We start from the raw sequence: 26,569 nt of genomic DNA, 5'->3' as shown, positions 1-26,569 counted from the left end.
TGTTTTGAGGAAGTAAAAGAGCCACCATTACTATCATCAGACATGTCCAACATGACATCTGAATTCTTACTTTGCTGTAATTATTATTCTCCTGCTATGGCAGTTTTCAATTTGCTTCTTTTCTTCGATACTCATAACATAGAGAGAAACTCTTCACATGAATTCACCTCAGACGATGGTCATCAGTTTGGAGTAAATTGCTATTGATCATGTTGAACCTCCCCTTTCTTCAAACCTCCATCTTGTGCTCACTCGGCCTCCCCTCATCCTGGTTCCTGTCCTTTCTTTGTGATATAGAAGCAAGAGGTGTAACTTCAAGTTGGTGATTATAGTCTGAGATGCAAGAGTTTTCACTCCCGTGTTTTGAGTATGGAAGATGCAATGCGAAATGCATACTGCCATAGAAGGATAAGTATATAATATATACAAAATGCTCAGATTTCTGTCAGTTTCTTTCTTTGTAATTATCCTCTAGACATAATGTTTCATTTCTCATGCCATCTGCATCTTAGCACATCAATTTAGAAAATTTGAATAGAATTTGTCTTGTAAGTACTTGTTCTTTATTCTCATTTTATTTGTTTTGTTTAGATAACAGTGGTCCTACACCGATGTCAGTGAAATGGACAGTATTATGTCTTGACTTCCATTACATACTTTCCATGTACCTCAATCGGAAGTTCTCGTACCTAAAGAGCATACGCCTCTGTGCCAACATGACTGTCAAGAATATCTTCACAAGCGATATGTTGTATGATCCTGGTATGTAGCTATGTGAAGCCAAAAATTATGTTTCCACATTTCCGACCAACCTTAATCTTGAGCCTATACTCTTAACTTTTTTCTTGTTTTTCTTGAGTTGCATCTTGGCTTGAATTTTTTACCATATGTTTGTACGGTTTTTAGTTACGTCTCCTTTGAAACTCAGCTTGGATCAAGGACTTGCTCATGTTCAAATATTGGAAAAATGCTTCATGAAAACCTAAAATACACCAATTTGGTGCTTTTTATCCTTACTTTTCATTAATTGTTGTCAGAAGTCCCAAACATGCAGTTGTTGAAATTAATAAATTTTAGTTTGCATTAATATGAACATATCAATGACTTGCCAATTCTCTAATATTTAAAAAAGCTTCATGAATCTCTAAATAATCCTTTTTGACATATTTTAGCGTGATGTATATATTTTGTGTTACCCAAAGTGTTTCTCATTTCAAAAGTTTTGTAGCTCCTGTGTGCCAGAAAGGGCCTTATCATACCTTTATTAACTGTGTGGTGTCTGGATATTGGGTAGTAAATACATTATTATTGATGATTAATGTTGGAAGTAGTTGTGATGAGCTGTTTGAACTGTGAAGGTATGACTCTGGAGGAAGCCAAAAGGCGAGGGCTAATTGGACACGGAGTCACACCAATGCCAAGAGAAATGGCGTATCCACTATTCAAGGGAGATAACTGGCATGATAATTATGACCTCATCAGGTAGGTGTGATGCTGTTACTTGTCTGTCTATGCTGGAGACAGTGTATATATATCTGATGTAGTCTAGATATGGAAATGTTCTCTCTGCATCGTCTAAATACCTTCTATGGCATTTTTAAGAAGTTTGAAGTTGATTTGACAAAGGTACACACTCTACCGGTATGCCATACATTCCAAGGAATGATGGCGCTCCAATAACTACTACACAGATAATTGACATGAACATCGGTCAGTGCAAAAAGATTTTGAGTCTACTTGCCCAAACATCGCTCTTAGAGATCATTTCAGAAGATGTTTGTGTTATTATATGAACTACATGATTAACTGAGCTTACCGTGTTCAGGAGACCTAACACCCTTTACTCGACTCAGACCTCGGACATCTTGCTACAGTTGAGACTGGAACATGTATTTCAGGTTTCCTTCTGATGGCAACAAGAAGCCACATGATTCTATCCAACCTACAGAGATCAACAGTAACAAGAACGGTGTGTACATCCCTTGCATTTGTTAACCAACTGCTGATGCTTGAAGTTATGATATCAGGGCTAGAAATGCATACTTTTTTCAAGTGTGCCACAGGGCGCTCATAAAGAAGCTTCAGTGTGCCCTTTAGAATGTAAGTGTGCCCACTAGATGAAAACTTTTGATCCATCAGCTAACTTTGTGAATATCATTTCACTAAGGCTAGATAATAAGCAGTCATATTTCAGAAAAATTGCTCCCTTCCTCTTTATTGAGATTGATAATACCCAACATTAATTTGTGCTCCATACTGTGCATTAAACAGGTTCACATGTTTATAATTTTCCATGTGTTTGTCATGTTTCCGTGTGCGAAAGTACATTTGTTACTTGCTTCATTTAACAACTATTCTCACAATGTACTATTGTTAAAAAAAACATTACTTATAAGTGTGCACTTTAGGCGCTGGGAACATCTCTTAAATGTGCCATTGTAATTTTAACCGTGCAATTGTCACTAAAATACAATGAATTTTGAACCATGGATTTGTTTTGAAATAAAACAGCTAAACCAATCTCATTAAAATCAGATCTTAGCTCTCGCTACCGCCAAACAAAGATCTGAGGACATCCCATTAGGGGTCACGTCAGAACGACCTTTCATCCGACCAATCAGAGAGTCGCTTACCAGATCATGAAAGTGACATTCGGAAAGTGAATTCTGATAATGCAACCTCGAAAACTTTAACATGGGATATTCCGAATGATAGTTACGGGTTTAACGACTGAATCCATACAATGTAGACCATCTATTAGCCATTCCAGAATGTTCTTTTGTTCAGGTTTCAAATTTGTAATCGAGAATTTGTCAAAATATGTTTCAAAGCGTAGTCGCCAATTTGAAATTACTGCCGTTAAAGGGCAAGTTCACACGGAAATGAACCTATTTTTCTTGTACTTTTTCCACATTAAAAGTGTTAACCTAGAAGTGTCATAGACAAAAATATAAAAATATCACAATTAATTAACATATTTTTCCCATTGAAACGATTTATATTTTTCACATTTACCAAGTGTTCTATTTCCATAACAAAAACACCATGGCTTATGCCCCTTGCAATATGACGTCATTGATGCCAATTGATAAACATTATGACGTCATTATGCTTTGTTAGAGCCGCTTCACGTGGTGTAGGTCCAGGTGTGTGATTCTAGCGTCTGAGATGCCAGCCAGCATAGTGTTATGCTGAGTCACCACTGCGCCGGAGTGTGTCGTAGGCCATGTTGTTTTACCGCAAACTGGTACTTGATATCTTTTGCGTTCAGAATAGACAGGGACCCAGTTGAATTGGCACCAATTACGTCATAATCTAAGGGGGATAACTCAGGCCTGTTTAGCTCGAAAAACGAAGGCCTCATAACGGCATATCATTTTCACACTATTGTGAGCTTCCTACTTTCACTGTGAAAAAAATGAGTGTATATTTTCAAACACAGATACTAATTAATTCTAAAATTTTCGTTTTGTTTAGAAAAAGAAAGAAAGTGATTTTTGCGTGTACACTTCCCCTTTAAGCATGAGAAAGCTGCCTTCTGATTGGCTAATGTCGACTTCTTGTCAGTCCTTCTATCGGTCGGTCAAAGTTTGCGCAAGGTCGGTCTGATGTGACCCTTATTGGGATGTCCTCAGATCTTTGTTTAGCGGTAGCGAGAACTAAGATCTGATTTTAATGAGATTGCAGCTAAACTGGGTTGAATAAGTGCCAGATTTATCACAATGATAGATTGTAAAGATAAAGTGAAAGGTACAGGGGCCTGTAACAACATTCAAGTCTTAATATTGTAAATTTTGACAAAATTTGAAACAATTATAAGAATACACCTTGATAGCATCCGACTTACCTGGACATACCTTGAGACTATTCTGATTGTGTCCTTCACAGGCAATGCACGAGGTTCTAGCCCCAAGAGGATAGCGCCCCGGACTGTGGATGTCAGTAAATGTGTGTCTGAGAGGGTGTCCATGATCCACAAACTGACCAGCCCAAGAGATGTGAGTACTTGGAATGGGGATGGGGAGACTCATTTACAGAGATGAATTTATTTGATTGTGGGATTTACATAATATCACACATCATCCTTTGTTGCTGTCCTGGATTTGTCTCTGATACCAAGTATTAAAGCTTATGCATTGAAATCTAATCCTGATCCTGATTGTTTAAAAAATTACCCTTTTTTCTTTTTCTTTCTGTTCAAGATGGTGCCATTCACGAATGTTGTTTTTCAAATGATTTACAATAGGAACAATGGTATATGTGATAGTATAACCATTGATGCATCAGTTGATGATCCATGATTTTGTGAAAGAGGGCACACAGTATACCGAAGTGAACAAAAACACCTGATAGGTGTGTGAACAAGGGTGGTGGGAGGTGGTGTGCACTCTGCATCTTCCCTAAGGATGCACAGTGTGCAGCCTCTCACAATAGCATGTTCAGTAGAACCTTTTTTGTTTTCAGAAACCACGTCGACAGACTGTGACGTCAGATCTTCCATCTGTTGGACTGGACAATCTGTCAATACAGCAAGATGGGGCTGGTGAGGTTCATATCTTCGCTCATCCTGATGAGGATCTGGTGCTACACTACAGGGACAGGAACAGACAGGGCGAGGTAGGAACCCAGTGTCATACATTCACACATAATCATTTATCTGGGCCAGACTTGGCTACCCTTGTTATAAAATTATAGGTATAGTATCATTAGTTTTGCAGACCATGGCATAAAACCATGTGATCTTTTTTCATGGCATAAAACCACAGGATCTTTTTTCATGGCATAAAACCAATGGATCATTTAACTTGCTTAAAACCATGATATCGGCACTACAGCTATCAGAGTGAATGAGTGAGTGAGTTTGAACAGTATTTCAGTTATGTCATGATGTGTCCGCTTGAAGTCGAAAGTAATGCTGGTCTTAGACATTTTGGTGAAACCCATGAGCACGGATATGGTGCTGATATACTTAGAAACATAATCAGAGTGATTCTGCATTTCAATCTCATGGCGCTCAGGAAATTGTGGCACCTTAGACGACGAGGCCACCCAGTCCCCCCAACTCTCAGGGAATCATGTAAACAGTGATCTTAGCACCACATCTGTCATAAATCCAGCACTATAACAATGACTTCAGATAGTTATAGCACCAAGTTGTGCTTGCCAGTGTAAGTGGAATGAGGCTATCTAAGACAAATATCGTCTTTCATGATGTACAACTGGGACATGACTTTTTGGCTACTATTATGGCAAACTACTAAGTAATCTAAACGATAAGGTTTTCTTCATCTTTCAACATGTTTTCTTTTCAATGTCTTGTGGGATAACTGTGTCTGTTATTTTCAGGGTGTACACAATGGAGTGTCTGGCTCTGCCACTTACCTGCCTCCCAAACCAACATACAAGGTGAGGGTGCCAGACTGGGTGTAAGCATGCATCAAGTCAGCATTTGTCTCCAGTCAGTCACTCTTTGAATTTTTTTAAAGACTAGTCTAGAGAACTAGTGGGAACCTTATTTCACTAGTCCTAGAGTTTGTAGCTAGTCCTGCTTAAACAAGACAAAAATGTTTACTATGTTTGCATTTTTGACGAGTTTTATTCAGTTTCAATTTGCTTGGAGAATTGGTTAAAATTTATAGCCCTCAAATGCTACTAGTCAGTGAGGACTAGCATCAATGGATTTCTACTTGTCCTCAGCTAAGTTAAGTAGTCTAGGGCTAGTGGACGAGCTTAAATTTTGAAGCCTGGTGGTATTCAGCACAGAGGCAGATCCAGGATTCTTGAAGGGGTAGGGTGGGGTCTCATTTTCTTAACTAAAGGGCTGGAGGTGAGGGATTTTCAAACTTTGAATTTTAACCTTCAGTGTGATGAGATCGGGTCCACTTGACATTCAGACAAGGTTTTGTACGTGTATTTCAATCAGATGAAGATATTTTAAAAACAAAAAGTTCACAAGGTCCTTACGTATATTTGAGCTTTCTGAAGCCCCAGTGCCCCCATCCATGGAGCCACCACCACTGCTGTGTGTCATCATTTGCTTGTTTGCTTCCAGTCCTTGGAACCTGATCCCATCCTCAAGTTGAAGAGAATTGTTGGTTTTGGTGGTGGCACATACAAAGAGGTAAATTTTATATTTGGTCCTGAAATAAATGAAAATTAGGGTTTGCAGAAACACTTGAGAAATGAATGTGAATTAAATTTACAAAGAAAATCTGAAAGATCCGTTTTGTATAAATTGTCCATTTGTAAAATTGCTTTAAGCTATTGTTTCTGAACAGTGTTTATTATTGATATCAATTATCATAAAGCTTTTGAAAAATAATTTTGAGTTAGCAAAATGAAATTCGACAAATAATTCATATTATTTAAGGTTAGGTCTAATTGTTGAAATGGATCTTATACTCATGGTGATTCATGGTAAGAGTAGGTTACCAATAACCTATGCTAGCCGTATCAGGTGACCAAATGGATCGGGTTGTCGGGCTCGGAGACGTGGTTGATGGTGTGTCAAAATACGCTGCTCATAATATTAATCACTGGATTGCGTGGTCCAGACTAGATTATTTATTGGCCACTGTCATTTAGCTGGTATATTAGTTTGGCATTAAACAGCAAACCTACAGTTTTTTCTCTCTGTTCACTTTAATATTAGATTTAACCAAAAGCTACCAAATCACACATACATTCAGTGTATGGAATAACATATTCACTAAAACACAAATATGCCCGTTTATGAACTGATTAACTATTAGTCTTGATGTCAGTAATTAGTTCCTTGTGACTGGTAGAAATCTACATTCATTTGTCTTCAATGATCACTTCACTTCACATGTTTTTGGTCAAATTGTTCAATCATCAAAGTCAATGATAGGAACAAAAGCCATTCCATCATTGCCTCGTGGTTTATATATCACTCAAAAGAAGTTAAAGAACACACAAATTACATTAAGTAATACGTTACCACTGTTATACCGAGGCTGTTGTCTCCCACAACTGCTCTTATAGCGAAATCTACCACAGAGATGTCAATTACCTCATGCAGCACGTGCATAGCCACCTGAGCTGCCATGTGACACCCTTCACTCTTGTCTCTTCGCTTGCCTCAGCAAGACGTTCAAAGACTGCTCAGAAGCGTTCCTGTTTCTTCATCCTTTGGTGATATTTATTACTGTTTATTAAAATGCATATAAACTGTATCTATTGAGGGCGTTTGCTTTAACTACGCTTGGAAATATTTTTCCTGCCAAAAGGAAAATTTTTCCCCGCCCTTTTCTCTATATTCTTACGGGGTGTTTCCTCTGCACATTGCGTCTTACGTTCCCATGTTATAGTATGTTGTTGTTTTTTTACACCACCTATTTCTCTAACGCTAAAATATGTGTGTGTTCTGTATTCACAATTCTCGTTTATTTTCTTGTGAAAATGTTCGTTGTTAATATTTGTGACGCTTGTGTTGTAACCATGTTTTGTTCTTTGTTTATAGCTTAAACAATGTCTGACATGGACACCTCGCCATGCTCCACCCTCTCCACTCCCGCAACCAGTTGTTGCGCGGTGTGCCGCAAATTTCTGTCGTCCCGGGTCCCCACGATTGTTGCCCACGGTGCTACCGCGGGGAATCCACGGCTCCGGGTTAAACCGTACTCAATGCTTTCGCTTGAGTACGTTGCCGGGGCTTCGGCCCTTCTTTTCGGCACGTGCCACTTCCTCAGACGGCAAGCCTTGGGGTTGGACGCTGCTAACCAGAGGTCCTCCTTTCGCAGCCTTGGTCTGCACAGACCCTGTTTAACAACAAGATCCCTGGCATTCTGAAAGAACTACAGGCAGCTGCGTCCACCGAGGCCTCTCGGCACACGCTGGATCTTGTTGGGTCCTTGCATCGACGCCTGGGTGCCGCTCCTAAGCGGAGTGCCCCCCAGGATGCTGCGGCCGGTAAGTCCAAGGGGTCAGGTCCTTCTTCCTCTGGGAAGAAGCCCCGCCCTGAGGGCGCCGGTAAGGGCAATCTGCCGCCCTTTCGCAGGAAGAAGGGGAACTGGGGCCGTCTAAGGGCGGCAAGGGCTCCTCCAGGTCACTCTCCCTGGAGGGGTTCGTATGCCGACAGCCTACCGCAGCCTGGCAGGGCCCCCTTTCCTTCCCTGGTAGGAGCCAGACTCAAGACTTACTGGGAGAATTGGGAACAAGTGTTTGACGACCCCTGGGAGGTCAACACGATCTGGTACGGCTATCCGCTAGATCTCAAGGCGGATCCGCCGCTCACCGTCGTCCCGTTGGAAGGTTTCTACTCAGAAGCCGATCTTGCCATCCTCGCCGATGCCATCGGCAGGTTGGTGGAGAAGAGGGCGGTACGGGGTTTTACTCCAGGATATATCTCGTTCCCAAGAAGGACAGTGCCGAACTCAGAAAGATTCACAACCTGAAATCGTTCAACGAGTTTTACCTACACAAACCGCCCAAGTTCAGAATGTTGACCTTGGCGGACCTGAAAGAACTGATCATGCTGGCCGACCGGCCGACTGGCTCGCATCGATCGACCTGAAGGATGCTTATCTGCATGTTCCGATTCATTCGGACCATCACAAGTATCTCAGGTTCGTCTTTCAAGGCCGGCACTACGAATGGGTAGCATTCCCATTCGGCCTATCGTCCGCTCCCTGGCTGTTCACCTGGTTAACCACCCCCACGGTGGGGTTCCTCCACAAGAGGGGTATCAGGTACTTCGCGTACCTGGACGACTCGCTAGTGGCCAATCGAATGACGGACACCCTGTCACGCCAACTCGATTTTGCACTTCGGCTCTTGGAGCAATTGGGGTGGATTGTCAATCTCCCCAAGAGCGAGTTAACCCCCTCGCAGAACTTGAAGTTCATCGGAGGTCGGTTTGACACGGTGACCCATCGCCTCTTTGTCCCCCCAGATCGGTGGCACAAGATTCAGGCGATGATTGCCAAAGTGTTAGCGGTGCAACAGACTGTTCACTTTTGGGAACAGCTGTTAGGGCTACTTTTATCAGCCCAAGACTGCACCGAACGGGGTCGTCTCCAACTCCGCCCGCTGCAACGGTTTCTCATCCAGTTGTTAGCACAGGGGGAGAACAGTGCGTCCGTCGCCCTCCCAGATCGGCTCCGACCGCATCTGGAGTGGTAGACGGTCCCTTACAACGTCTTATCAGGAGTCTCTATGCGGCCCTTCCAGGCCACGTTGAACCTGTATACAGACGCCTCTCTAGTGGGCTGGGGCGCCCATCTAGAGGGGGAGGTGAGTTCGGGGCTGTGATGCGTAGACGAACTAGGCCTTCACATCAATTGCCTAGAGTTCAAGGCAGTGATCAACGCAATCAATCACTGGAAGCATCGTCTAGTTGGCGCCCGACTCATGCTGGAGACTGACGACACGACGGTAGCGTCTTATGTGAAGAAACTGGGGGGAACCCACAGTCACTCACTACTCAGGTACGCGCCCATCCCCGGTGTGCGGAACGTACTGGCAGACGCTCTGTCAAGGCCTCGGGGATCCGAGCCCCACAGAGTGGATGCTCAATCCAGTAGTGTTTCAGTGGCTGTGTGAACGTCTGGGTCGTCCGATGGTTCACCTGTTTCGCAACGCGGTTCAACAATCAACTCCCGTTGTTTGTATCACCAGTCCCTGACCCAAGGGACATCGATCATGATGCACTCGCGTTAGACTGGACGGGCATGGACGCTTATGCTTACCCGCCGACGGCGTTAATACCACTCATTCTAAGCCGGCTCAGAGGAGTCCGCTGTCGAATGTTACTGATCCCGCCCATGTGGCCGAACAGATCGTTGTACCCCGACTTGCTGGCCTAGGCTACGCAGTCGCCACTTCAACTGCCTGTGAGACCGGATCTGCTGATCCACCCTCACACCCGTCAACTTCATCCAAAAGCAGGGCAGTTCAATCTGCACGCGTGGATGTTGTCACCGAGTGACAGAGGAGGAAAGGTTTCTCTCGTTGGGCGTCTCGGGCATACATTAGTACGCATCGTGATTCTACCAAGAAGGTGTATAATGCACGCTGGGCTATTTTCACGAAGTGGTGTGGTAAACATCACATTCATTCGCCAGATAAGGTATCTGTGCAGGACGTTGCTCGTTTCATGTCTCACTTACGAGAGACCCGGAAACTCTACGGGGGTTCCATTGCCAACTATGTCTCGTCCGTTGCTACGGTACGGGACGTTGCTATGGGTACCAGTCTCTCAAAAGAGCCGGTCGTTCAGGGTATTATCAAGGGTTTCAAGCAGCAAGATCTTAAAAAGGGCCTCCTTCGGGCACCGGCCTGGGATCTCTCCTTAGTTTTGCAATCACTTATGGAGGCTCTGTATGAACCCTTGGGTAGTGCTTCGTTCCGGCATGTGACAGCATTTCTCCTCTCCTTTGCCACGGCGGCACGAGTGTCGGAAATACACGCACTCGATGTCACCAAGGTTCGATTAGATAGGGGCAACGAAGGAGCGGTCCGCCTGGGCCTGCTCATGGGCTTCGTCGCTAAGAATCAGAAATTTGGCCAAACGGAGAGAGAATTCACTGTAAGATCACTCAAGGAAATCTTACATCCTGCTGATACCGAGGACAGATCACTGCGTCTGTGATTAGGGCCTTTAAGTATTATCTTAAGGCCTCGAATGAACGTAGACAAGAGACGACCGTCGTATCATATCGTGTAACCCTAATCGGACTGCTGACATAACTCGCAACTCGATTGCGCTATGGCTTCATTCTGTCATCAATCTGGCGTACCGGTCACGGGGGGTACTGGTTGCGGGGTCAAACCCACACGAGATTCGTGCGCTAGTGGCAACATTTGCCCTACACTCTTATATCTCTGTTCACAGAATATTGAGAGGTTGTTACTGGCGTTCTGACTCGGTATTTTCCAATCTTTACCTCAGAAAGGTTTCTGATGAAGACGAGGAGGGTGTGTACCGTCTTGGGCCGTTTATCGTGGCGCAAGCGGTCATCTAAGGGGTGTGCCGAGTGCAGTTCCGAACTCCTCAGGTCAATCTGGGTTGACTCAAATGTTCCCACCGCCGTGGGTAATAGGAGTGGGGGTCCCGCAAACCAGCGCTCTCACACCACAGGTGAGGCGGCTTTTTGTGTGTTTTGTCCTTAGTTGTATTTTTGACAATTATGTATTTAATTGTCCATCATGTGTTCCAACCTTGTAATGCATGCTTACAAATACTGGAATAAGGTCACGGGCCCAACGCATACTTTAAGTAGGCTTGCTCTTGGGATATACCCACGGATGAAATTAATTTCCCTCTTCCCGACTGTTTAACCTGATCTAAGATTCAGCTCACACGGGTACAGTGTTCTCATCCGCTGCGACGATGAAATACCTATCCAGTGAGGCCGTTTGGCCGTCACCAATCGTTTGGCAAAGACGATTGAGCCTTATGGTATGTGCTTGACAGTGCTTTGGCATTCCTATAGGGTAACGCCAAGCTGGGAGCATGCGCAACAAGTGCTTCCGCCTTGTTTACTTCTGCTGGTCGGAAAAGGAACAACGAGCAGTTAGGTTTGGGTTGTAGCGCTCCCCGCCACCTACTGTGATAATTAGCCTCGGTATAACAAGTGGTAACATATTACTTAATGTAATTTGTAGAATTTTCCTATTCAGAATATTCTATAGTAATAGGTTACCACTTTGGCTGATGCCCGCCCGACTGTCCCCGAGCACTTGCTCTCGCAAGAGACAAGAGTGAAGGGTGACACATGGCAGCTCAGGTGGCTATGCACGTGCTGCATGAGGTAATTGACATCTCTGTGGTAGATTTCGCTATAAGAGCAGTTGTGGGAGACAACAGCCTCGGTATAACAGTGGTAACGTATTACTTATAGAATATTCCGAATAGGAAAATTCTACAATTCTTTCATTTTATTGTAGCTATCTGTCATGACATTGGGTGTTCTTTAATTTCTTTGGAATAGTTTCACTTACAAGTCAGTTATTAGCCGATCAAAAACAAATGCATGTGCTTTAAGGTTTGTTTTTCTGTTAGTATTGCTGAAGTGACCTATTAATTAAACCAAATCATGCACTGTAATCATTATAATATGTTCCAACTTCCTCCAGGCAATCTGGACGCTGGATGGTTCAGCAATTATCTACCCTTGCCATGCCATTGTGGTCATCATGAAGGTTACCAATGGACATCAAAGGTTCTTGCTTGGACACACAGACAAGGTACGGACCCCCAAGGATGAAACAATTGATCTATTACTTGTAGGCCCAAGGGGTCACAGATCGCCAAGTCATATCAAGCGCTGCAATTCTCTGTGCCTGTTAGAAACCTAGATTGTGGGTTCAAATCCATGATGCACCCTGACACTGTTTCTAGGTTTGTCATCATCATACTGTGCTTGTGGGTTTCATGAAAGTGGGTTACATCTAAGACATTAATCTCATCAGACTTTCCTCCCACAACAAGTTGACGTACTGTGTTGTTATACCTCTATAAGCATCTTGCAATTCCATTGGTTAATCCGTATCACGTGATGAAACAATACATTTCAATGTTAACCCAACAATCTTGTGAATGATACTGACTTTGAATATTGACTCGTCACATGATCAGTATTGACCTGTCATGTGATGAATATTGACTCGTCTGCTAAAAAAACCCAAGATGGCGTCTAGTCCGAACATTTCATGGCTCGAAACTTAGTTACTGTTATGAAACAGGATGGCTTCATAAACTTTAAAGTTAAATTTTTTTCTAACCTGACCACCTCAGGGGTTGGGTCCTTGAGTCCTTGTTTTCGCACATTGACTTCATCAAGAGTAATTATTGGTATCATGTAAAGGCATACTGTTCAAATTGATGTTGCAGCAAACATTTTTCAGTGAACACACAAGGAACAGTACAATTTTCAGGTCATGTGTAAATCATTGCATGTTGTAAAATAACACATCAAATTGTATTTTTGAGGCAATAAATATTTTATGTTTACAGAAATAATTTGTTGATACTATAAGGGAGAAATTACCTTCTTTAGTATTTTTTATGTCATACTAAAACACTTCAAGTTGAGATGTCGTTACATTTTTGGAAATTAACGAAAACGTCGCACACATGCTGAAAACGTTGAGTAGGATCTGTTGCCTGTTCTGGGCCCTGCTCCACAAAGTGATCTGAGCTCTTAGATGATCATAACTCACACACTTGAACATATATGGCGCTCATAGCGCAAAGATTGCATTGTGGAACCGAGCCCTGCTCTGCTTTTGCCTGTTAAATGAAGTTCTGATTTAGATTTCAGTACGTTTCCTTACCAGTGTTTGCTTGTCCTGCAGGTGTCATGTCTGTCGGTGAATGGCAGCTCCACGCTGGTTGCATCAGGCCAGACTGGACAGATGAGTGTGGTGCGGATCTGGAAGTTCCAGACCGGGGAATGCCTAGCCATGTGCAAAACTCATGTACATTCCCTCAGCTGTCTCAGGTGAGCTGGGGCCATTGGTTGTTTCTCAATAAGTCAATGCAAACTGCAGAGTTTAAAACTTTTATTAACTTGTGTGATATCAAAAGACAGGCGGGCGAGATTCTCTTTTTGTCTGTTGTCTTATACTTTCATTGACATGCCTTCCTACTTTGTTCCAGCTTCTCACACAAAGGCAATGTGCTCTGTGGAGTCGGCAAGGACAACCATGGGAAAAATGTAGGGCCATTATCTGTTCAGCAATGTCATGAAAATAATTCATTAAGTTAATTTTAAAGTATGTTGATGTGTTGTGCTGTTGTTGTATGGCTGCAGTGTTGTTGAATTGAGTACAGAAAAGTAATGACTTGTGTTTCATACCAATCTCATTAAAATAAGATCTTAGTTCTCGCTACCAATGAACTAAGATCTGAGGACATCCTATTACAGGTCACGTCAGAATGACCAACCGCAAACTTTGACCGACCATTGAAATGAATAACAAGAAGTCAACATTAGCCAATGAACTAGTGTCAAACTTGCGACTTCCTTTCCAGACTACAATTTGAACAATATTTTGACAGTGTTCTCGATTCAAAAATTGAAAGCTGAACAAAAGTACATGATAGAATGTCTAATAGATTGCCGAAATTGTATGGCAGTACGTCCCGCAGGCTGTGCAAAGTCTCTTCTGTTTAAATGTTTATCCCATTGAAGCGATAAACGATTTTATTACAGAATCAGTCATACAGCCCATAATTGTCATTTGGAATAACCTGTGTTAATCTTTTCTAGGTTGCATGTTTAGAAAACTCATTCCGACTGTCGCTTTTCTGATCTGGTAATCGATGCTCTGATTGGTCGAATGAAAGGTCGTTCAGATGTGACTGTATTTGGATGTCCTCAGATCTTTGTATAGCGGTAGTGAGAACTAAGATCTGATTTCAATAAGATTGGTTTCATACACATGTAAAAAATACATGAATTCTGACTCATTTCGTGATATTAGTAGGATAGACACATTAATGTAATGATGTCTGTATTGTCCACAGTTTATGATAAACACTAGTTAGGTAGGTTCTTTTATATTACTGTTATGTCCTTATAATGGTATAAAGAAGCTAGCCGGGTCAACATGTCAATGCAGTCATGTAAAGTTACATCATTGATTCTGTCTGTATTGCGACAACAGTTTCTGCATTGTCAACAATGCTGGAGAGTATGTGAAATCATTATTGCATATGTGCTTCATATCGTTTTTGTAACTTGTTTATCTTCAACCATGGGATAACATAGCAAAAGACTCCTTCCTGTTGTAGATGGTAGTGATCTGGAACACATCGCGGGTAGCCAAGAGCAGGGAGGTGACTGTAATGGCCAAGGCTCACTCCGATGTTGACATTAGCCGGATGAAGATTGCAGCTTTTGACGACACAAGGTGACTTTCTAGATTTATAATATCTTATCAGTGTGTGTCTGTAAGACAATAAACACACCAATGACTTGAATGACTTAACTGACTCTGCAATCCTGCTTTAGAAGAAAGAATGATTGACTGCAAGACCAAAATGTTCCATGGCTCTGAGGTGAAGCATAGTAATGTTACCTTATGACATCACGTTTCATCGGTGACATCATAGGAAAGGTCACCACATCAACTGACTGACTGGTTCTCAACAGCTTCAACTCTTGACCAATTTACCTTTTTAACAAAAGGAAGGCATGTTGCTCAACTTCATGTTTTGAATTTATAAGCACAGGTAAATTCAATATTTAGGTAAGCCTGATTAACAATGATAATGTTACCTGAAAGTTTGCTGAAAAATGTTTCTAAAGATCAGTAAAATTATTTTCTGTGATTTTTAAGGATGGTTTCCTGTGGCCGAGACAACATCCGCCTGTGGCGAGTGAAGGAAGGGTCACTGAGGTCAGCGCCTGTGCAGCTTGGCGAGTACCACAACATGGAGTTCACTGATATCAGCTTCGAGGCCGGCTACCAGTTGAACAAGGCCCCAGAGGAACGCATTGTGTAAGTTAGGACAGGCATGAATGTGGATTTCAGGGAAATCTGTTAGATACTTTAGGATAACCTCAGAACAGTACGAGGTTGCTAACATGTCCTGTTGCTGGGCTACTTACAAGAGGAGCCATGGTGATCTAAGGTGCCATTAGTTGCTGTTCCATGTTCAGATTTGAGTCCTTTAATTTTGCCAGGATTGGTTTTCCAAATACTTAGCTTGTCAGTACTATTGCTTGTTGCTTAACCTAGCTGGTACAGGTCTAGGCTTTTGTCTTTCCTCACACATCGAGCTGCCACACAGTGTAAGTGAAATACTGTTTTAAGCTAATTAATCCCTCGCTCTTCCACAATAAGACTTGAAAGTGTGGTGACATAATGTCATATGTATTGTCTTTAAAGGGGCACTGATCTAACGCAATTCCCCGGGACTGGTTGTTGCCTTTGTTATTGTTTTTTCCCAGTGAGTACCCGGATGTATAGCAGAAATCTAGACTAGTTCGCGACCTCTGCTGCGCCATTCGTAAGCGCATTAGTCGCTTTTATGGGTAGTAATAAGGGCGTATGGTCACATTGATCAACAAAATGAAATACAGTTTTCGAGATAATAAGGAAATGTAGATATCTTTGTGGGTAGCATCGGTAATGGTGACGAAGTTTTCATAAGTCACTTGCTTGGTAATTTTGCGATTTTCGTTTACACTATTTTGACTTGCAACACAAAGTAAATATTTCACCTGAGCATTGCTTTTTTTATAGCGTGTATTTTTTTTTACTGTCAAATGTGTAACAAATTTATTAAACGTCTAAATATTCAGTTATTTTACAAAGCGACTGAAAACATTTCCATCTGTATTATTATGATAACGAATTCCAAACATTTTGATGTTTAATGTCATCGAGACCGAAAATGTTACGTTGAGAAAAGTACATTACTATGTTGTTTGGCTTCTAATCCTACATAATAATCTGTTGTGATGTTTGTAGGCCCTTTTGATCGTCTTAATCAATCTGGACAGATTTTTTAGTCAAAATGACTGAAATATTTACACATTTTATAAATTGCCTGAGAGAATCACATTTTACAAATTGACGGTAATATATACACGCTTACAAGGGAAAAGACCTGTGAAAACAACGTCTATCGCGCATTGAAGAATTTCCCAACCAAGACATAGAGAAACAAGAACGAATCGGTTCAAATGAAGGAAAACAAAATGCAGATATCATAATTACAACCTACCAAATTTATGTGTATACAATTTAGGCAGCTTCCTTGTTCGAGGAATGTATCCGTGAATATCCACACAAAGGAACAATATCCAACTCGTCTGCAGCTGTACAAAGAAACTTATTCGATGTCACGTGTCTCAGTAACAATCAAATATTTTAAAAGATATATATCGTTTCGGGATATTATAACCCGTGTTCGTTTCTCAACTGATCACTTGGATTGTTTCAGGTGTTTTACATAGATGTCAAGTCTCAATGGTCGGCTGAGAAAGCCCACGTGACAACTATTTTCATAACGTTCACGGTTCCTAAAAAATCCATTGAGTGATAGATAACAATGATCAATCAATCAACGTATTATAAGTTAACCCTTTGAACAAAGTATGTTGTTTTTACATCGGCACTTCACGCCATGATATGAGTGTATTCCCTTTGTTTTAGTAAACCTAGACATGTAAACACTCACTCTTGACATATCCACTGTGCAAGATAACAGTGATTAATCAATCAACGTATTTTCTGTTAATCCTTTGATGACTAGGAACGTTCCGTTGATTTACAAAAAAAATAAATCAACTGATCATTCATCTCTTGCTGGGCTGCCACGTGCATATTACATAACACACATTTCACCTCACTTCAACCCTGGATTTAGATTGAATAATTACCCCAGACACAATAAATGCCAAATGGGAACCTTTGTCAGGTAATCTATGTGGTGCTACCACTAATTGTACCTGTAATAAATTCATTAACTGAGCATCAAGTGAATGACGACAAATACACAAATGAAGGGTTATACGAGAAAACGTGGATGACAACAAGGGAGTAGTAATCGTATTATCGACGCAAGCCGAAATCCGAAAATGCTTTCACTGCATGGATACTTTTTTTTAGTATAAAACTATAACCATCTAGGGTATTTCCAAATGACGACATCCGATGAGCTCCGCTGTTCTTTTTGTCTGCTTGTTTAGGCTGAAGAAATTAATTAACATGTGCCCTTTGTCGAAATCTTTATAGATCACAGTTAACCAATCAGTGTTTATGCAAAAATGCTTAAAACAAATATTGCCTCCAACCTCCAAGTTTATTTAGCTGTCCTTGCAGACGGTAGCCCAGTCTCTGGTCACGCTCAGTTGCGTTGCGTATCATCCGGGTACTCACGGGGGAAAAAACAATAACAAAGGCAACAACCAGTCCAGGGAATTGCGTTAGATCAGTGCCCCTTTAAGAATCAGATGTCTGAGATTTCTGGATTTCATTGTTTCCAAGATTCACCCTCATTTCTGAGGATCTCATGTACTTTCTATTAGGTTATCTGTTTGGATGACTGTTTGATAAGTTGAAATATATCACAAGACATAGACAGGGATTATCTAACTCCTTTGAAAGGCATTTAAAAGTTGGAGTATTAAGTAAGGATAAAATATATGGATGAACAACTTCTTTATTACAATTAGGAGCGATGTTCTGGTGTAGGTTCTAACACGGTTGTTGCATTAATCGACTTACTGCTTGCAAGTAGGCAGACCTTTGTCTCTGTTAAGAAAATTAGTGTTGATGTTTCAGGTATGCAAGCAGTCGTTCAGGCTACATATTAGAGATTGACTATCAGAAGTTATCAATCAGACATGTCAAACGTCTTCTTCCAACTGTCAAGTCAGCAAAACGGGAGAAAGAGACATTAAAATCAGGTGAGAAAGGCATGGTTTTCCTTGACACAGGAATCATGTGTATTTGAAACAGTATGAGTGATGACTATAAGAGCCGAAACCTGTCCCTCAGAAAGGAGTGCAGGTGCATTTTCTTTAAAATATCAGTTCATGGGTAAGTGGACAGTTTTGGTATTTTGAGAATCTAGGTAACTTTTTAAGAACAGTGGTGATTCCAGGCAGTGACTTCAGGGAGTTCAAACCCTGCTTTTGAAAAAAATCATAACATTATTATTGACCAAAATGAAAAATATAAATACCTTTGTTTTATTGGATTTCTCATATGTATCGACAAGGGGGTTGTAAGTGTACAGGACCTGGCTTTCAACTAGTTTTTAAAAATGTGATTTTGTTATGTCCTTTATACAATAAGCTTTGTACAATTTGTGTGTGGACAGGCACTGGTATTGGCATCAACAGTATCTCGGTGAATGAGACGTTCTGTGTGACAGGCTCAGATGATGGCTACCTCCGACTATGGCCACTTGACTTTGCTCATATCTACCTGGAAGCTGGTAAGAGGAACTGATCCCAGATAATGTCTGGGATATTTTGAAATATTTTGCTTTCAAAAGTGTTCACTAAATATGAAAAAGATTGTATTTCAATACAGTAGACTATGTTTACAACGAACATGCTTATAAGGAATTGGCGGGTATATACACCTTTTTTTTTTTGTCCCGGCCATTTGCTGTGTATATGTTGTGTATACTCTTATAATGAACAACGGTTATAATGATCTAAAATTAGTGGTCCCTTTGAGTTCGTTATAACTATAGTTTACTGTAAAATGGAAGATGGTGATGAAAGCTAGATGAAGCACTGCCTGACTGAAGACTGCTATGTTTCAGAGCATGAAGGCCCTGTGACTGTGGTCGACATGTCTCCCGACGGTCTCCAAATACTGGCTGGCACAGCTTCAGTAAGTACAGTAGAACAAGCTGTTGCCCATCATTTAGTACAAGTGCTTCTTGTTAAATGTTGCACTCAGCAATATTCCAGCTATGTGACAACGGTCTATAAATAAACCAGTGATTGACATCGTGAGCATTGATCTAAGTATGTTATTAGTGCTGAGAAACCCATAATGTATCATTATGCTGTAGCCAATCTCATTAAAATCAGACTTTAATTCGCTAAGATCTGAAGACATCCCATAAGGGGTCGCGTCAGAATGACCTTTCATCCCACTAATCAGAGTGTCGCTTACCAGATTATGAAAGTGACAGTTGGAATGTGATTTCTACCTCGAAATGCATAACACGGGGTATTCCGAAAGATACTTACGGGTTTAACGACTGAATCCATACAATCTAGATCATCTATTAGCCATTCCAGAATGTTCTTTTGTTCAGGTTTCAAATTTGTAATCGAGAATTTGTCAAAATATCTTTCGAAGAGTAGTCGCCATTTTGAAATTGGTGCCGTAAAGCACAAGAAAGCTCCCTTCTGATAGGTCAATCCATTGGTCGGTCAAAGTTAGCGCAAGGTCAGTCTGACGTGACCCGTAATGGGATGTCCTCAGATCTGTGTTTAGCGGTAGCAAAAACTAAGATCTGATTTTAATGAGATTGTGCTGTAGCCCATGTAGACTGAAAGTACATCACAGTTTACTGTTTTTTCACGGTGAGAAAGTTTTACTGGAAAGCGTTACATTTTTGAAAATCAAGTGAAGCATGCCACATTTCTACCAGCCTGGGTCCTCCTTGCTCCTACCATTCCTGAGAATAATGTTGACTTAAAGATAGATAGACAAAGATAAATCCCGATAGTTTGTGTGGATATATCAGACCTGATGATCTGTTTAGGGCAACTTGGGCACCCTGGATGTGTCAACCAAGAGCTACACGACTGTGATGAGGTCTCACACTGGTCGTGTGTTTGGTGTGGCTGTCGATGCCTACCGGAAACACCTGGCAACTGTGTCGGAGGATCACACCATCAGAGTGTGGGATGCGGACACGCTACAGCAGGTGGGTAAACTTCTTTATTACTTGCCAGTGAAGAGACATGTTTAATAAACATACAGCTGTATTACACATTGTGTAATACCAAAACAAGTGCTTATGTACTCTCGGAACACGTTTCACGAACAAATATTGAAAGCTTTCAACATCCCTTGGCTTATTCAACGACATTGCATGTGGAGATGATAGATCACTGACAGGAGCTTATGCACACCTTGTTGCTAGGCTGACGTCACATGGCATTGTTTCACCAATGGATCCTGCAACAAAATTCCGCAAATTAAATCATCGGGTATTGTGACGTGATTGTAAACTTTGAGGTGCAAGGCCCTGTTCCACAAGGCGATCATATTGTAGCGCAACGACAGTTGTTAGTCTAAGTTAAAGTATGCAAGTTGCGATTACCTTAGCACTATGATAACTTTGTGGAACAGACACCTGAATTCTAAAAGTGGACTGTTGTATGGTATTAAATTCATACGTTTCAACTTTTGACATGTTTGAAGTATTATTCTGTTAAACTCAATTGGATTATGCTGTGGATCGTGTAGGTGTCAGCCTGTTCACACTCAACAGTATAATTCTAAAAACGTTATAAATGGCAAGTAATAAATAAAGTACTAATCTCGCTTCCATGTAAAACCAATTTTATGAAACTCGTGAAAAGTTGTGGTATCTGACTCGCTTTTGCTGGTCAGATACCAGAACTTTTCACAAGTTTCATAAAATTGGTATTACATAGGAGCTCGTTTAGTATTCTATATATCTCATAATATAGTATATATATACTGGGATATACAAGTAATCAAGTTTTGTATTTTTTCCCCAACTGGATATTTACAGGCAGATGATATGTGTATCTTATTTACATGGCCAAATTGTATTTATTTAGTTCAGTATCCCAGTGTGTATGACATTTGTGCATGATGATCACCCTTGTTGGTTGTTTCAGCTGTATGACTTCAGCTCCCCGCAGGAGTGTCCGTGTGCCATCAGCTACCACCCGTCACGCCAGATTGTGGCCTGCGGCTTTCAGAACGGAGTTGTTAGAGTGTTTAATGTGCAGACTACCAGTATCCTAGCAGAACACAGGTAGGCAAGTCATACTCCAATACATGTAGTCAGTGTTGTATCCTAGCAGAACACAGGTAGGTTAGCCATTCCCCAGTACCTGTAGTGAGTGTTGTATCCTAGCAGAACACAGGTAGGCTAGCCATACTCCAGTACATGTAGTCAGTGTTGTATCCCAGCAGAACACAGGTAGGCTAGCCATACTCCAGTACCTGTAGTCAGTGTTGTATCCTAGCAGAACACAGGTAGGTTAGCCATACTCCAGTACCTGTAGTCAGTGTTGTATCCTAGCAGAACACAGGTAGGCTAGCCATACTCCAGTACATGTAGTCAGTGTTGTATCCTAGCAGAACACAGGTAGGCTAGCCATACTCCAGTACCTGTAGTCAGTGTTGTATCCTAGCAGAACACAGGTAGGTTAGCCATACTCCAGTACATGTAGTCAGTGTTGTATCCTAGCAGAACACAGGTAGGCTAGCCATACTCCAGTACATGTAGTCAGTGTTGTATCCCAGCAGAACACAGGTAGGCTAGCCATACCCCAGTACCTGTAGTCAGTGTTGTATCCTAGCAGAACACAGGTAGGCTAGCCATACTCCAGTACCTGTAGTCACTGTTGTATCCTAGCAGAACACAGGTAGGCAAGCCATACCCCAGTACCTGTAGTCAGTGTTGTATTCTAGCAGAACACAGGTAGGCTAGCCATACCCCAATACATGTAGTCAGTGTTGTATCCCAGCAGAACACAGGTAGGCTAGCCATACTCCAGTACCTGTAGTCAGTGTTGTATCCTAGCAGAACGCAGGTAGGCTAGCCATACTCCAGTACATGTAGTCAGTGTTGTATCCAAGCAGAACACAGGTAGGCTAGCCATACTCCAGTACATGTAGTCAGTGTTGTATCCTAGCAGAACACAGGTAGGCTAGCCATACTCCAGTACCTGTAGTCAGTGTTGTATCCTAGCAAAACACAGGTAGGCTTTGCCATACCCCAGTACCTGTAGTCAGTGTTGTATCCCAGCAGAACACAGGTAGGCTAGCCATACCCCAGTACCTGTAGTCAGTGTTGTATCCTAGCAGAACACAGGTAGGCTAGCCATACTCCAGTACATGTAGTCCGTGTTGTATCCTAGCAGAACACAGGTAGGCTAGCCATACTCCAGTACATGTAGTCAGTGTTGTATCCCAGCAGAACACAGGTAGACTAGCCATTCCCCAGTACCTGTAGTCAGTGTTGTATCCTAGCAGAACACAGGTAGGCATTGTCATGCTCCAGTACTTGTTGTTGTAACAATGTATTAAATATTGGCATAATGTCGAACTTTGATAGGTTATTTGCATTGAATTATCTAAATGAAAGTTTGTAATATTTTCTACAGAACTATTGAGATGGATCAAAGTCGTACTGATCACACAGTCTCAATTTCTTCAATCACTGGAAAGACATGTATTGTGTATGTTTAACTGCCAGTGATGAAATATCATTCAAACAAACATCAAATTTATCAAAAGTGGAGACAGACAAGGCTCGATGTACACCAATGTCTGACTGAGTAAACCATGTTTTATCAGACAGCACCGAGGGAAGATAATTGGCCTGTCCTACTCCACCGCTGGGGACTACCTGTACAGTGCATGTTCTTTGGGATCACTCGCCCTCTACGACTCTGGCTCCAACAACTACAACATCATCCGGGTGCTCGGCAACACTGTTGCCCGTGGGGAACGACATGGTCCAGATGCACTAGCAGTCAGCCCCTGTGGTAGACGAGTGGCCTTTATTGGACCCTCTGATCTCACTGTCAGTATCGTGGATGCCAAGAGTCTGGACGAGGTGTGTATAGCCCATTAAAAACAGTGAACTATGGGGTAAAAATTATCCATTAGAACCATGTGAGTAAAGACATTAACACAAAACAATCACCTTCACAAATTCATTGTTCTGAGATCCACAAAGAAATATAATCCAGTATACAGTAAACTACGTTCCTAACGAACATGCTTATAACAAACTGACCGATATTACGAACTTATTTTTTGGTCCCGACCATTAGTTGTATATATCCTGCATATATGTGTATAACGAACTATGGTTATTACGAACTAAAATTTGTGGTCCCTTTGAGTTTGTTATAACTGTAGTTTACTGTACATCAGACATTGTGAGATGAGTTAACTCTGAGAATGAGCATCAGGGATTTGTCTAGACCTGCTGAGAGGCCGCTGTTAGGCCCCAAGTCTGCAGAGAATGTTTAGTTGGCATTATTGCATTGAATGCAATGTTAAAATACAATGTCAAAATACCTCTGAATTTAGAAAGCTAAGAACTTTAAAAAAATAATGATTATGCTTATTTATTAAGTCCCTGAGCGAGCAATTTTAGCATCGGAAAGTGAAACTGAATTGATTTGAACTTGTCCTATTATAAGGCAAACAAGATGTGGTGTTCGTTCTCAGCCACTCGGGCATCAACAATATCACCGTAGATAACTTGTTAATCTCATGATTACGTTTGCTTGATGACGGAACACAGTGAGTCATGGCTGCTATGCGATTGCAGGTGATGAAGTTGGACATCAGTAACATCAACCCATCAAACAGCCTGAAGACAACTCTAGACATGGCTGTCAGAGTAGCTTATGCCCCTTACAGTGTCGGACATCTCCTCGTCACCACGTCCGAGAACAAACTCATCAAGTTTGATGCCAAATCTGGAAGGCTTTTAACAGAGGTAACATTTTTCATCATTCCTCTCTTTTAATTGATTTTATTTTCAATCATGGGGGTTATTTTTGGGTGTGTAATGCTCCAGGCATGTCATATATTTGTATGTAGTAGATGTGATGGCTGTTGATGCTCTGACTGACGTTTAAAGTCGGTGGTCTTGTATCTCTATGTTCACAGGTTGAGCACATACATCGGGGCGGATGTACGTCACTTACCACAACAAGTGATGGACGCTACCTAGCCACAGCCGGGGACCGGGTGGTCAAGATCTGGGACTATGCAATAAACCTTGATATCAACTTCCAGGTTTGTCTGGCCACTCTTCTTCAGCTGTCAGAGTGTTAATAACTTAAAGGGGAAGTGTACACGCAAGAATCACTTTCTTTCTTTTTCTAAACAAAACGCAATTTTAGAAATTACTTAGTATCTGTGTTTGAAAATGTACACTCATTTTTTTCACAGTGAAAGTAGGAAGCTCACAATAGTGTGAAAATGATATGCCGTTATGAGGCCTTCGTTTTTCGAGCTAAACAGGCCTGAGTTATCCCCCTTAGATTATGACGTAATTGGTGCCAATTCAACTGGGTCCCTGTCTATTCTGAACGCAAAAGATATCAAGTACAAGTTTGCGGTAAAACAACATGGCCTACGACACACTCCGGCGCAGTTGTGACTCAGCATAACACTATGCTGGCTGGCATCTGAGACGCTAGAATCACACACCTGTACCTACACCACGTGAATCGGCTCTAACAAAGCATGATGACGTCATAATGTTTATCAATTGGCACCAATGACGTCATATTGCAAGGGGCATAAGCCATGGTGTTTTTGTTATGGAAATAGAACACTTGGTAAATGTGAAAAATATAAATCGTTTTAATGCAAAACATATGTTAATTAATTGTGATATTTTTATATTTTTGTCTATGACACTTCTAGGTTAACACTTTTATTGTGGAAAAAGTACAAGAAAATTAGGTTCATTTCCGTGTGAACTTGCCCTTTAATGACAGCAGTTGGCAGGTTTATGAATTCACTCTACAGAAATATTAATCACAGATATATGCTTAATATTCTACAACATTGTCTGTTCAAAGGATTAACAGTAGGGCTGAGACAAATCCAAATTTACTACCTGGCTACCCACCACCCGGGTAGTCCTGTTGGTACCCGGGTCCTACTCAGGACCCACCCGATCCGAGTACACAAGTTACCCGTCCCAGCCTTAATTAACAGTTTGTCCCAGGAACTACTACCTTTTATTATACTAATGCTAGAAGTATCTTGCCCCAAATGCACTGATCAGGTATTTGCCCTTAGAATGTGTCCACCTGATATACTTTAACTTGAATGTGAAACAAATTAGGTATGATATTCTTCAGTGTGAAAGACTGAGTGTTCTGAAGTTGAGAAAAGTGATATCTTCATTGCAGTGAACATAACACTTGATATTTCACTGCAGTGAACATATTTTTTGTTACTTTTGCACACACAGAACTACTTTTTAAGTCACAATTACAAGGGGTGGTGAAACGTCCCTTGATGTTAGGTAGGGAGAATTTATGTTCCAAGGCTTTACATTTGTAATGAAATAATTTAATTTCCGGTAGACAGCTACACAAAAAGTATATATAAGTAGGATATTTCATATGTCAAGTGCTTATGTTTCTCAGCTTGTGATTGAGAAAAGAAGATATTTTCACTCGTGGCTTTCCTTTCCCCTGTCACTTGATGAGAGAACCATGTTCACTCGACACATGAAATATCCTCTATGTATTTGATGGTTTTAGATGTTATACCACTCTTTACATATTTCCAGGTGTTCATCGGTCACAGTGAGAACATCTGCCGAGTGCTGTTCACCCCCGACGGGGAGGGTTTTCTCAGTGTCGGGGAGGCGGTGTACCTGTGGGACTTCCTCGCGGTCAGGCCACCCACACCCACTGAGTGAGCATACAGTATACAAGTGTTACCTCGGTGGGGATTCAGGGTTAGAATAGGTCCCCAGCAACTTAATGGATCGGGGTGGTCAGACTTGGATGATTGCTTGTCATCATACCCTGGTGACATGGATTGTTGCTCATAATATCAGTGATTAGATTGTCTGGCCCTACCTCATTTATTTACATCTTGCTATCATGTTTGGTATTTTGCTAAGTGTGGTGTTCAAAAACAAACTGATGCATATCAAAGAAAGTTTTCTCCTCAGGGCATCCTTCTCAAAGTGAAGTGCTATGACTGTCTTATCTCCAATACTGAAGTACAATACATTATCTTTGTGCAAGTGAGCCCAGGGAGTACTGGTAGTATACAGATGTATGTAATATTCAGGTTTGAACATTAAGGTTCTGACAAGGACCCAGGACTTTCATGCTTAGTTTCAAACACTGCACGA

The 26,569-nt window shown here is 41.5% G+C and overlaps 1 protein-coding gene across 2 annotated transcripts in view; it reads left to right on the top strand.

Moving 5' to 3' along the window:
• Positions 1-26,569, top strand: part of LOC124138893 (WD repeat-containing protein 90-like) — a 61,825-nt gene that overhangs the window by 13,808 nt on the left and 21,448 nt on the right. For both annotated transcript variants that reach the window (XM_048382699.1, XM_048382698.1), the window contains exons 4-24: positions 592-762; positions 1,359-1,482; positions 1,899-1,969; positions 3,889-3,998; positions 4,465-4,617; positions 5,347-5,406; positions 6,053-6,121; positions 12,100-12,210; positions 13,321-13,466; positions 13,625-13,682; positions 14,762-14,880; positions 15,310-15,471; positions 18,265-18,389; positions 18,806-18,922; positions 19,259-19,329; positions 20,216-20,380; positions 21,327-21,466; positions 23,017-23,278; positions 24,005-24,175; positions 24,349-24,477; positions 25,994-26,121. In XM_048382699.1, the coding sequence (XP_048238656.1) occupies positions 592-762; positions 1,359-1,482; positions 1,899-1,969; positions 3,889-3,998; positions 4,465-4,617; positions 5,347-5,406; positions 6,053-6,121; positions 12,100-12,210; positions 13,321-13,466; positions 13,625-13,682; positions 14,762-14,880; positions 15,310-15,471; positions 18,265-18,389; positions 18,806-18,922; positions 19,259-19,329; positions 20,216-20,380; positions 21,327-21,466; positions 23,017-23,278; positions 24,005-24,175; positions 24,349-24,477; positions 25,994-26,121 (2,662 nt within the window). The remainder of the gene's footprint in view (positions 1-591; positions 763-1,358; positions 1,483-1,898; positions 1,970-3,888; positions 3,999-4,464; positions 4,618-5,346; positions 5,407-6,052; positions 6,122-12,099; positions 12,211-13,320; positions 13,467-13,624; positions 13,683-14,761; positions 14,881-15,309; positions 15,472-18,264; positions 18,390-18,805; positions 18,923-19,258; positions 19,330-20,215; positions 20,381-21,326; positions 21,467-23,016; positions 23,279-24,004; positions 24,176-24,348; positions 24,478-25,993; positions 26,122-26,569) is intronic.

This window comes from Haliotis rufescens, unplaced genomic scaffold (genome assembly GCF_023055435.1).
Source record: "Haliotis rufescens isolate VD_foot unplaced genomic scaffold, xgHalRufe1.0.p SCAF_40, whole genome shotgun sequence".
Lineage (NCBI taxonomy): Eukaryota > Metazoa > Mollusca > Gastropoda > Lepetellida > Haliotidae > Haliotis > Haliotis rufescens.
The sequence above is the reverse complement of the archived record's forward strand: the minus strand, read 5'-3'. Positions and strand labels throughout refer to the sequence as shown.